The following is a 13,119-nucleotide window of genomic DNA, read 5'->3' on the forward strand; positions in this document are numbered from 1 at the left end:
AAAGAAAAATTGGAACCACCTACATTGGTATGGACAGGTCAAAGCTTTATAAAATCCACAAATTGGAAGTTAACGTTCAAACACTTCATTAAATAATCATACATATAACATCTGGTATTGCTTTCATGCACTTAATGTGTCTAAAGAGCAGCATGCCACTGCAGTGTATTTAATTTAGCCCTTTATGAAAGTATATCGAGAAGAGCACTGCAGCAAAAGTTGATAAAACATCCCAGCAGAGAAGCAAAGACCCAAAATGACATTCATTTTCACTGCTTTTCTTTGTGCATTGTGGCTTTGTCCTTCTCACAGCTGGCCACTTCAGCACTTTGGCCCAGCTTGCTGGCTTTGGCTGCAGCGCCCTGTAAGATGACACAGAGGGGACAGATAGGGAGCTGGGATCTGGGTAAAGCTAAGCACCGTCGCTCACCTTGAGCCTGTCGGGTAGACCCTGCAAAGGTTGCCATCACAACAGCAAAACAGTCAGGGGACTGGAGAATGACTAAATATCTAAAAGACATACCCGATAAGCAGTTGTGATACCATTAAATACCGTGAGCAGATTTTACAGATGTAACATTCTCTCCAAAACAAATGAAGATGTCAAAGTGTAAAAAAGGCATGCAGAAAAAGCAAACTGCATTCAGCTTCGGCGTGGGTGTATAGGAAGCAGTGAAAAATGCCTTTACCTTTGAATTATGCATTTCTGCCATTCGCTTGTCTACAAAACTGTCTGCCACAACAACTCGAGGGAGATAAGAAGGTGGAGGAGTAAACAAGGAGACACTAGAGGAACAGTTCGTTTAAAATAATGCTTCACCAACAGCTGAGCACATAATGAGACGCTGAGCTGCAAACAGGCAAATGACTTAAAACATGAATCCAGTAAAATATGTTCCAAAGTATATCTAGCACTGGGGGAATATGCCCTTGAAGTTTTCCGTGTTTTGGTTGTCACCATCCTGTCTGTCTCATAAAGACTTCAGTTACTCTGGAGGGAAAACAGAACAGAATTATGTGATTTAGTAACACTACAGGTTTTTCAGCATAAACACCCTGTTAAAGGTCATGTTAAAGCAACGCAATAAATTCAGACTAGGCCACTGAAAAACCTTCAATTTTTAAGCCATTTAGAAGTGACTTTACTTGTGAGCCTAGGATCATTGTCGTTCTGCATAACCCAAGTGAGATTCACCTTAAGGTTCCCAAACTGATGGCAGGGCATTTCCCATCAGGATTTTATGATGATTAATCATATTGAAAATTACGGCATCAGGTTCTGAAGCAACAAAGCAGTCAGACCATCACACCATCTCCATCTTTGACTATAGGTATGATGCCCAGAGACTGTGTAACTTCTACACTGAATGTAACATGTTCCAAAACCTTCAGTATTATCAGAAATATTTTTACTATTTTCTCCACTGCTTGTTCCACAAGAGCTTCAATAAATATCAGTAAGTTCAAAAATATTATTAGATGTAGCTGCTGTGTGCAGTTTAGCGATATAAATCACACTCCTTTCAGTAAGTGGTGTCCAGAAGACACCCATTTCAACTGGGAATGTTTTTCCAGGGTGGTATTTGTGTTTGTGGCACCATGATGCCACACCATGCAGTCACAACCAGACAAAAAAAGAAGTAATGTCATTTTTTAAAATCAATTTAATTATTGTCACAATTGTACCAATAAATATTGTGATAAAATTCCATAAACGTTCATATCGCCCAGTCTTACTTTTCAGTCAGCAGTGGTTTTGGCTTGAAACTCTCTGATTGATGCAGTTTTTGCCTTGTTCTCTCAAGTTCATTGAATCACAAACACAGACCTTAACTGAGGGAAGTGAGGCCTGTAGTGCTTTTTATGTAGTTATCGGTTATTTTGTTACTTTCTGAATCATATCAATGTATTCTTGAGGAATGGACAATAAATGCCATGTTGGTTCTCTTGAGTCCTAATGCCTCATAAATATCTTTGCAACCCATTCCAGTACATTGTACATCAAACACATCACACCAACGCAGAAACAATCAAATATAGTTACACTAAACTGTGGACACAAACCTTCTGAATTATTGATTGTGCAATATAATTATTGGTTTGTTATAACATTAAAAATAAGCATGGAGCAAAAGGAACTAACAGTAACACTCTGGAAAATAACAAGCAGAAAATATGTTTCTGGTTTTCTTTTGATCTAGCTTATTGAATGTAGACATACCTAAAGAAACACTGCACTCTGGCTCTTTAGATAAACTACAACCAAACAAGCTTCAATCGGTTTAGCTTGGGTGAAAGATGAACCTACAGAGAAAAGAGGTCACAGCCAGCATAAAAGCAACATGTTTACACATACATACATACTTACATACACGCCTACACACATACATACATATATTCAAACCTGAAGGGAAACAAACTTTGGAGAATTGGAAACCAGAATTACCAAACCACCTTAAATATCTTCACTATGTCGCTTGTGAACACACACACATACACACCCCCACTCGCATGTATGCACATATGGGTGTTACCACACCGCAGAGTCATTCAGATTTCATGCTATGGCTGCTATATGCGTTATGCATTCTGCAACCAATTACAGATAAACGGCCACATCTTCTCTCTGCCATTTACAGATCAACAGATCCAGCAGCTATTTTTACTTCAGCAGAGACTGTTTTCACACTCTGCCAACTGGAACTGCGCCTTTCATTAAGAGAATCTATTTAGAGCCGGGGAGGGGACATGCAGGAGGGGGGAAAGATGAGCTCTGATTATATCTTTCCAAGAAAATCTTTAAGGTTCTGGTTGTTATTCCATCACAGCACAGCCCAGGTAGTTCAGGACAGAATGAGGCGTGGTGTAATTCCAAACTCATAAATACTGTTATATCCTAAATTAATAATACGCAGCTCAGTGATGCCTCAGTGTGTGTTTATTGTTGAGTCATGGCCAAGGCTCAGCTGGTGTCAGTCGCTGACGGAGCTCTGGAAGAGCAGGTCAGCAAACAGTGAACTCACCATCTGTGTGTGTCAGTGGCAATTAGGCTGATAAGTACATCGGTGTATTAAAATAATGTAGATAAAAGAGATAGTGCTCAATTTACAGCTGAAATATAAAACACCTCACTGATTTGCTAATTGGAAACATATTGCTCCGATGAAAGGTAAATAATTCTCCTTACCATTTGACCAGATGTTTCTGTAGAATTTATATGTTGTAAAGGAAATGAATTAAAAGAAAACACTTTGTGCCCAATGCAAGCCAATGAAAAACCCAAGGGGTTACCTACCTTGTTGCTTTGTAAGTGATATTTAAACTATTTTAATGCAAATTTGCCTGATAGTTTGTTTACAATAAAAAAAAACTTTTAGCAAAATTGAGCACAATTTCATCTGGTATTTTGACATCACCACAGAAGTTTCAATCTTCTTGTTTTACGGGGGCTTTCCACAAAACCAGTTCCAGAGCTGAAGTGGTTCTTTAGCACCTGTTGTACTGTTTACACCGTTAAAGCACCGGCACCAGCACTGGAAAAACTGGTTCTGTCCTGGCACCAACTCTGAGCTGGAAAAAACTAAAGAACTGGAGGATAGAACTCTATGTTGTTAAGTTGACAGCTTAAGATCATTCACAAACACACAAATATAATTTCTAAATTAAAGGGGATATTTCCGTTCAGCAAAATTTACTATAGTATCACATATTTTCCTTTGTATCAATAAAAAAGTTTGAAATTTTAGTATCAGGACATCGCTGTCCAATATAGGACAACAAAGACACAAAGGAAAGGCAAATATTCATCCTCAAACTCGGGGGAAATTTAGATTTACCAATAAATCTCATGTAAATGTTTTAGGACTTTGGGAGGAAATTGGAGTAACTGGAGAGAATCAATACACTATTCACAGAGAGAACAGGCAAACTCCACACAAATACCACACAAATTTGAATCCAGGAGCTGGGAGGAAACTGCTAACCATCAAGCTAAGGAGAAACATTAAGTTAGTGGTGGGTTTTATCTCTTACATTCATATAAATAAATATAATCAAAGCAAATAAACTTTGTTCTCAAAAACACAAATACACACTTTTTCTCCTTTTCTTTTAGACAATGTTTGGGTCCGCTCCATTGAAATTTAAAGCCTTCAGTTCAAGGTTGTCTGGACTTGGAGGCAAGGGAAAAGACATCCCTTACAGAGTCAAAAGGAAACTACAATCAGCGTCCCGGGTTGCTCTCCATGATCTCACTTTCTGCACGGCTTTGTCTGCAGCATGGGTAAAACTGACAGGGCGCAGCGAGACATCCTCTCCCTGCACGCACGACTAAACGCAGCTGCCGCTTCCCACTTACCCATCAAATAGCAGCTACCTGGGAGGTGAATCCTCCCTTTTGAGCAAATTGAATACAGTAAGGCTCTACCAGCTAGACAACAAGAGGTTTAGCACAAATAAAATACAGTTTACATTGATTGTAGCTACAGAAGTCATGGAGTGATGACTGTAAATCATACAGAGTATGCTCTTCCAGACAGCATTAGTAAAATAGCAGCAAAACATTTATATGTGTGGCCTAAAGGGTCATTCTAGGATGACTGTGGCATACAATGCTTTTTTTTATGCCACCGACCAAGAAATGAAAAGGGAAACACTTTCATTGAAAGTATGCAGCCATGTGAAAGTGTTTAATCTCTAAGCTCCTGGGGGCAAATGTCTGAGGGGATTTCAAGGTGGCGTTGGGAGCAGGCTGTCAACAGAAAGGCAGCTGGGGGCACATAGAGATGCAAAAACACAGATGGCGACTGAGCCCACAATCAGACAGGCTAGTAGTTGATAGCTTTTAAGAATTACCAAAAAAAATAAATAAATAAAAAATCTTGGCACAAAACTGAGATTTTGTAAACCTGCCAAAACTGAATTCAAGTTTTCTTTAAGAATATAATTAACAACATTCACAGTACTTCTGCTTGCCTTCCTGTCTTGAGCTGTCATCAAATATTTATCTTAAAAGCAGCGGCAATGTCACACTGTGTGTGTTGTGGAAAAACAGGGTTTTCTCCAGAAGTAAAGCAAAGACAAAAGCCTACTATGTTACTTAAAGAGATTATGGACAGTGTGGTTAGCAGTAGTAATTGTAAACAACAGTCTAGATTCTTATCTAACAATGAGATATCCAAGAGACTGCCAGCATTTCTCTCCTATCACAAAGACTGAAACAGTGAAGAGATAAACAGAGGAGCTCCCTGTTATCTGCCAACAGCTGCTATCTGTTGTCTTAACATCTTAACAACTTTCCTTAAGAAAGTTTTGCCTTTCATTCAAATACTAAAGGCATCCCTCTTATCAAATATTTCCCCCCAGGCTTTAAAACAGCAGTTATCAAAAAAATAAATAAATAACATTTTTTTAAAAGAACAATCTGGACAAGATACTATTGACAAATAGACAAATCTCCAACCAAGTCCAATAGCTTCAAAGTCAAAGTGTCAAAGTGTTAAATGATATCCAAATAAAAAATACCGGTCTTCATTCCAATTAATAATAATAACAATAATAATAATAATAATAATAATAATAACAACTTCATACTGGAAATGAGTATTAAGTTGTTTTTCTTCAGCAACAATGTCCACACTGAAGAGTGCACTGGTTAGCAGTAACCAGGGAGTTCTGGTATGGTATGTCAAGTGATCAGAAAAAGGTTGGACATTTGTCTTTCCTGGTTATCGGTCAGATCTAATCAAGCTGAGATCGGTTGGTTGGAGTCACCGCCGCATGTCGATGCAGCTCTAGACTAAAATAGAACCAATTCAAACTCTGAGGCATCTGAGTTCTCCAAGTGATGCTTAAATGCTTTATTAAATAACTCCTACCGCAGATTGCTAACAGCAAGATGTGGTTTTGACAAAACCCTTCACCCGTGAACATGAGAAGCAGATGGGACAAAGAGATCTTGTCAAACATTCCTTAATTAACAGTCTTAGTCACAGTCAGGCAGGGAAACTCATCAGATGTTGCCTCCCAGGGAGCAAAACATAAGGCCGTTTACTCATTTTACATTCTGGTATAAACTTGCTGAATAGAGATCATGAAAAAAAAAAGTGTGATAGCATCTAGAAATTGGGTGAACGTTGTGTCACAAGAGTGATGCAGTGAGTAAGCCGACAGAGAAAGTAGAATCTAAAAAAGAACCTGTTCCTTGTTTGTGATAATACCATTATCTATGAACAAGCTCACAACAGCTCCAGCCTTTCCAGATTTGTGTGTGTGTGCGTGTGTGTGTGTGTGTGGAGGACAGACATCAGCTCCCTCATTGACTGCATCTCCCCAGCTTCATTAGATGTTGTCTGTTTCTGTGCTTACTCTTCTTGTTTGTTTCAGGAGATGGGGAACATGAATCGAAGCATTGAGGTTTGCACTCCTCAGAGGAGGGAAGCACTTACACAGCAACAAAATCCTCTCCAGGGACAGGAGAGAGGAGAGACGGGGGAGACAGAACACAGCGACACAGCATTTCCATTTCAGCCTGTGACGCTTTGAAACTCAAATAAAATTCAGCCACACGGGAGTCAGTGAAAACGATATTAAGGCAAAGGTTTTGTATACAGATCAAATTGCCAGCTGAGTCACATGAACTGGCTACATATTTACAGCATTAAGGTGCAGAACGACTGGTGGTTTTTACACAATGTGTTGCCAAACAATAAGCGTCTTTATTATTATATTTTAACATAATACACTGGATCTCTGCCTATATGCAGTTCAGTACTCGCAGAACATATAATCGCAGATTTTTCTGTGGACTGTAACCCCAAATTATTGGCAGAATATTTGCCAATTAAGAGGGTTTTTTTTTTTTGTAGAGCACATTCAGTGCATCCAGAAAGTATTCACAGCGCAACAATTTTTCCACATTTTATTGTGCTAAATTAATCTCTTGTCAAAATGCCAGAATTCTGCTTATGTTGCTGGGATCATATATGAGGAATGGACTTGCTCTTGACTCAGGGATCTCAAGCTTTTCCTGGCCATGGCCTCCCAAACAGTATTAGTGTTCCAAAAAAATATAAAATTTTAGAATGTTTTTCTCACTTTTATTCAATAGTCAGTCATTATTACACTCATTTAGCATAAATACCTTCTGAATTTGCACAGAGTCTTCCACAGCAAGGCTGCTGGATGGTTTTTTGTCTTTTTTTGTTAAAATATTGTCCATTTAGCACTTGCTTGAAGAGCAGAGCAGATTGATTAATTTCACTGTCAACCAATCAGAAAAGTTGTCTGCCAGTGACAAAAATAATAGGATAAATATAATATATATTTAATATACATCTTCCATCCAGCTTTCTGAGGACACTCTCCACAGGCCTCACCTTTCAAAGTTTTGCTCTAGACTCTTCTTCTGCTGCTCCCTCTTGATAACTATTACCAAACATCTATGTACTGATCTACTGTTAAAAAGCAGTACTGCAGCGGCGGAGCATGGGGTAACATTAGGGCGGCGCACCCCACATAAAGAGGCTTTTTGTCCTTGATGCGACCTTCTTGGGTTCAGCTCCTGACCTCAAGGTGTTTGCAGCAAATGTTTCTCTCATCTATCTCTCTCTCTCTGCCGTATTTCATGTCCTGACCGTTGCTTTTCACGATTTTTACAAAATCGTAAAAATAGGAGTGTTGTGGATCTGAACGGAAAATATAGGTCCATAACATCTATTGTTGGCACCTGAGATTGCCAGTAAAACGTTCTTTGCAAGAGTATATTCAATGCTTTACTGGGATATTTCCATGAGCAGGGTAACAGTCAGGGATACGAAATATTATGGTTTCAAAACCATTAACATTTTCCATCGTACTACTAAAACAGATACAAGTCCTTTAAATGAGATGCAAAGAGAAGGTTAGAGTTGTTCTCAGGATGCACAGAGCATAAAATATACTGATGTCCCACATGTTGCTGTTCAGTGCAGGAAAGCTGACTGAAAGAAGGCACCTTGAAATAGTTTCTGTATCAGATACCAACAAACTGAAAAGAAGAATTAATGTCACTTGTTCTTAAGAGTCACTGACATTTTCATTGAATGTGCTCATACTTTATGCTATTTCTAATTTCAGTGATTAAAAGTCACAAAAAAGAAAAAAAAACAGATAAACACTTTCAGGACACCTAACATTCTTGGTTCATATCTTTATCCAAACTCAGATAATCAAATGAAAATAAAATGTAAGAGAAGCAGAGGTATTATTAGGTATTATTATTAGAGGTATTATCTTACTAAAATCTAATTATATTGCCAAATAAAGAAATCTATCCAATCAGAATAAACTTACATAAATGAATAATCTTTTCAATGTTCACACATCATTTTAAATCTCCAGCCTTGCTCTTTATTTTAGATTCATTCATCTTTTTTGCACAAACACAAGTTTGAAAAAAGAAAACCCTGCTTTTCCTGATGTTCAGGAACTGAATGATCCTGGTGATCATTCCTCTTGTCGCTTCACAGCAGCAGGGTGTCTCCAAGGTCGGCCCCTTGACAAATGGAGCAACTCATTGTGAGTGAGGAGGAGGAACAGAGAGCAAAAGAAGAGAAAGGACATTTGTAGCTGCCAGAGCGGCCAGCGACCTCGCCATTTGGACAAACCCGCGTTTTGTTTTGGGCCGACGCCCACTTGAGGAAACTCAAAGCCGTTCGGCACGCATAAAGATGGCGGCTTGAGGGGCCCATTCAATGGCCGTCCATAGAAAGCTCTCCCTTACCAACACACACACACACACAGTCACAACATAATCCCACGGGGACCTCCGTATACCCCTGGAAGAGTGAGCCTGACACGAGCCTCAGATGCAACTCAGAACATCCCACCCAACCTGTGCACACACAGACACACACACTGAAACACGCACACATTAATACAAATAATTACCCTCAGCAGAAAGTAGGGGGCCCCATCCCAGGCCAGGCAGGTGCTACAGCAGGCCCACACAGTGATAGCTGTGCATAAATAAGTGTGTGTGTGTGTGCGTGCGTGCGTGCGTGCGTGCGTGCGTGTGACAGTGGGGGTCTCGTTTGCCGTCTGTCAGTTCAACCGGCTGCTTGTGTGATCATTCGGTCTCTGTTTCTCTTCTCCTGGGGTTTCTTGGCTGTTTGTGTGCATCTGCATGCTGTCATGTGTCTCTTACAAGGCAGGCCTGACTCATAGATCAATGCATCCAGTATTATGTGTCGTCCTAATGGCATTATGGGGTCACTGTGAGCAAGCAACACACCCTCGGCCCCCAGCGTCCTCCCACTCTGATCCTCCTGGCTTTGACAGAGATGTGGCCTTGTTACATGTTGTGCCATGATTGCTACCCAGCAGGCGAGGGATTTAGAGCTGGCCTTGGCAACATTTCAGTCTAAAAATACAATCGATTAATCAGCCTAAATGAGAAACTGGCACTTCCATATTCACACTTGCTTTCCAAATAGATAAAGTTTAGCATACAAAGAAGCTTCTGTGGAATGGTCTAAGAATTACAGATCAGCAGAGTTAGAGTGTATGAATACATTAAGATTTTAGTTCTTGTGTTAAAATCTTTCCACTTCATGTTTATGTTGAAGTTAAAGCTCATGTAACATAAAGAGTTTCTCCTATCTTGTGTTCTTGTCTCCTATAATGCCCTGAAATGTAAATAAAAAAAACTCTTAACATTGTTTTTGTTCTTTAGGCAGGTAGATATAACTTTTCTGAAGCAACATTATCTATTACCGTGCAATAGAGGTCATTCTCCTTGAACCCTTCATATTAAGGCATTATAACCCAAACATTGTCTGTTTTATTTGGATTTTATGTAAAAGACCAACACAAAGTAGCACACAATCTAGTGAACGAAATTTTTTTTTTTCTAAATTGTTGCCAACAAAATTTAGAAAATTATTATGTGGACTTGTATTTATACCTACGAGTCAATAATTTGCTGAAAAATCTTTCACTTCAACTCTGCTGATATGTCACGTCCAGCTTTCCATTTCTAAAACCTGAAATTTCTATTCACTTGTGTCTAGCTTACTCCCAGTCAGGTTGAAATAAAATTTCAAGTCATGCCGCACATTGTCAGCTGAATTTAGGTTCTGGGCTTTGACTGGACCATTGTAAAACATGTAAATGTTTGATCGAAACCGTTTCATTACAATTATGGATCTATGTTTAGGGTTGTTGTCCTTCAATCTAATCCTGCTTTAAACTTCTACAACCTTATCCATGGCCTGTTTGATGCTCCTTGGTCTTCATGAAGCTGTTTGTTCACTAATGTTCAAATTTCTGAGGTCTTCACAGAACAGCTGGATTTATGTTGAGACGACATTAGGACTCTAGCAATGAATTAGATGGCTTCTGAAGCCAGTTTGTTGGTCAGAATTTTATATTGGGTATCAGAGATACAAATAAAATCTGAAAAGTGTGGTGTGAGACATTTTGAAATGCATATTATATAATGAAATACATTTAAGCTTGGGTTCAAAGGGTTCTTTTGCTTGTAGGTTAGAGGTTACACACAAAAACACACACTAGAGACAAGCATGCATATCACTTAAACTTTGCATTCCTTACCTGGTCAAACAGAGATTTCCACTGCTGAGACAGGAAAAGCAAAGACAAGAGAAGAGCAAGTGAAGGTGAAAGTGAGAAGGAAGGAAGAAAAACTCAGGTGCCAAAGATGGCTGGCGCACCTGTTTGAAAATGATGTACACCGCCACAAAAAAAAAAAACAACAAAAAAACCCTACATTATCTAATGGTCTTAATATTAAAAGGATGCAGCAGTTTTAGAGCAAGTCTTGTTTGAAAATGAATAAATTCTTATAAGCCTATGTCAAGAAACAATGTCTCAACAGTTCAGTCCTGACATAAGAGCGTCCTTCAAAGTTTAATTTGCACTCTATATAATCCAATTAACGGACACCCGGGTTTCTGACATTACAGATGAGAGTCTAAGCCTACTATGCAGACTTACTACTTCTTCTGGAGCTACGGGAAGGACGTCGGTGCTCTCCAAAACCTCGATCTCCTCGCCCTCTGCGTGGGCAGCCACCGCCGGGGAGATGTTCACCGGAGCCTCCCGGGTTCCGCCGGTCATCCTCGGGCTGCTCTCCTCCATACATCCACTAGATCGTACCAAATGACCCCAGATACAGATGGTTTCTCCCCATCTCCCTCCTCGAGAACACAATGCATCAAACGAGCGCGCGCTCCTGTTAAGGAAAGTTGATCAAGTTCAGCAGGAGTTGAAGCGCAAAATGTCCTCATGTGGTGGTTTTCTGTCAGCGGTCCAAGTTTCAGAGGCACATTCTGCAGCGACTCTTTTCACTCCGAGAGAAAAGCGACGCAGGAGGAGCAGCGGAGCGCGGATCCATCTGGGGGAGAAACAATTACATCATCAGCTGTGACAGCGGGACGGAGATGACAAACGGGCCCGGGGCTGACGTACACGCTCTCATTTGGATTGATCCGCGCACGAGAGGGAGCGAGGGCCCGACTTCAAGCGATGTGCGCACGCGGCAGACTTGCGGGGAGAAGTTCGGACACGCGCCAGTTTTTTTGGTGCGTCATGACACCTGGCGCGCGTTCTGCTTTTCAGAGAGAAGAGGGACGGGAAGGACGAAGCTCTCCGGGAGGCAGGGAGCAACACTCCGACCGAGTCCGCCGAGACGCTGCCTGGGTTCGGCTTCAGGAGATGAAGCGGCTCCGCTCCGTTGCGCATACGTCCTAGCAGGAACGTATAACGAGGGATGGAGAAAACGGGGAGGGGGCGGGGGGTCGAGGGATTACCAGCGATTCCTGATGAGGGGGCTTCTGCTGAGGGACTCCGGGTATCTACCTCAGCAGCTCACTGGCAGTATGATATATACAGAATCTTGCTAAAGCATCCACAACCCTAAACTTTTTCACATTGTGTCACGTTACAGCCAACTATCATGGATTTTTACTATAAATCCAGCTGTTCTCTGAAGCTCTCAGAGGTTTGTTAGAAAACATTAGCGAGGTAGTGGCGTCATGAAAACCAGCAGACAGGTCAGGGAGAAAGTAGTGGAGAAGTTTAAAGCCCTTATAAAGGGTTATAAAATAACATTCAGTGTTTTAAACACCTGGTGGAGCACTATTTCGTCCATCAATTAAAGAAAGGAAACAGTTCAATCATTGCAGCTGCTGTGTTGGACTCGTCCTTTCATCTATAGTTATTTGAATACCTAAGCCATATTAGGAAGGTATGTATAAGCAACAACTGAGACTGAACTACAGCATTTGACTATTACTTATCTCATAATTAGGTGCTGCCCCAACTTGTTAATTCTTATCTAAATTAAAAATTTCCTTATTAATTGCCGTCAACATTTAGTTATTAATAGCCAAACTAAACCTATTGTTGCTCAACAAAATCATTTTGTGGTTGTAACGTGACAGTGTGAAAAAGTTTTGAGGGGTTCGAACTCTTTTGCAAGCCAGTGTAGTTCAGTAACTTGATCAGTTTAAGATTTTTAACTCAAAAGCCTCTTCATTCACACTTGATGTCCAGTTAACATTTCCTACTTCTGCCTACCAATAACACAAAGCATGCACACTTCTATTAAAAGGCACAAAGTAGGGAGTATCAAGGGATGCAGGTGAAATTCCTGATCATTCCAGGTTTGAAACAGATCCTTCCATCTCTGCTGTAACAATGCACCATTAAAGACAAGCACCCACCTATTACCTGGAGAGACATCAAACACACTTAATAGATGGGTGGAAGCCACGTTATGAGAAGGCAGCATGTGTGGTCTATATCCTGTGGTAAAACGCTGTGCTTCAGTGTGATTGCATTGCCATGGAAACAATGGAGTTAAGGTATATACATATACCCTTTAGAGATTTTCTTTCTGGTCACTATACAGTGACACATTAAAGCCAGGCATTTGTTTTGCTTTTGATGAAAACTTAATTTGGCTTCCGCTTTAACCAGATTTACACAAATAATTTCCATCTTTTCTACAAATGCTTGTGATGTTTACCTATGAAATATTTTCACAACATGGCTTTTATATGGCTTCAGAATAACAAAAGTTGTATATTTTACATAGAGCTGATCATAAAATGCAAC

At 40.2% G+C, this 13,119-nt stretch overlaps 1 protein-coding gene across 4 annotated transcripts in view; it reads right to left on the reverse strand.

The window, feature by feature from the left end:
- rhbdl3 (rhomboid like 3) overlaps window positions 1-11,763 on the reverse strand; it is a 53,676-nt gene extending 41,913 nt beyond the window's left edge. The window contains exons 1-3 of one of the 4 annotated variants that reach the window (XM_023334709.1): window positions 11,470-11,763; window positions 10,996-11,395; window positions 10,594-10,617 (exon numbers count right to left, since the gene is read on the reverse strand). In XM_023334709.1, the coding sequence (XP_023190477.1) occupies window positions 10,594-10,617; window positions 10,996-11,139 (168 nt within the window). In that variant the 5' untranslated portion in view covers window positions 11,140-11,395; window positions 11,470-11,763. Of the gene's footprint in view, window positions 1-10,593; window positions 10,618-10,995 lie in introns of all 4 variants that reach the window. The other 3 variants (XM_023334710.1, XM_023334708.1, XM_023334711.1) reach the window with 3 other exon arrangements.
- Between the last annotated feature and the right edge of the window lie 1,356 nt (window positions 11,764-13,119).

The sequence above is a fragment of the Xiphophorus maculatus genome, chromosome 5 (genome assembly GCF_002775205.1).
Source record: "Xiphophorus maculatus strain JP 163 A chromosome 5, X_maculatus-5.0-male, whole genome shotgun sequence".
Taxonomy (NCBI): Eukaryota; Metazoa; Chordata; class Actinopteri; order Cyprinodontiformes; family Poeciliidae; genus Xiphophorus; species Xiphophorus maculatus.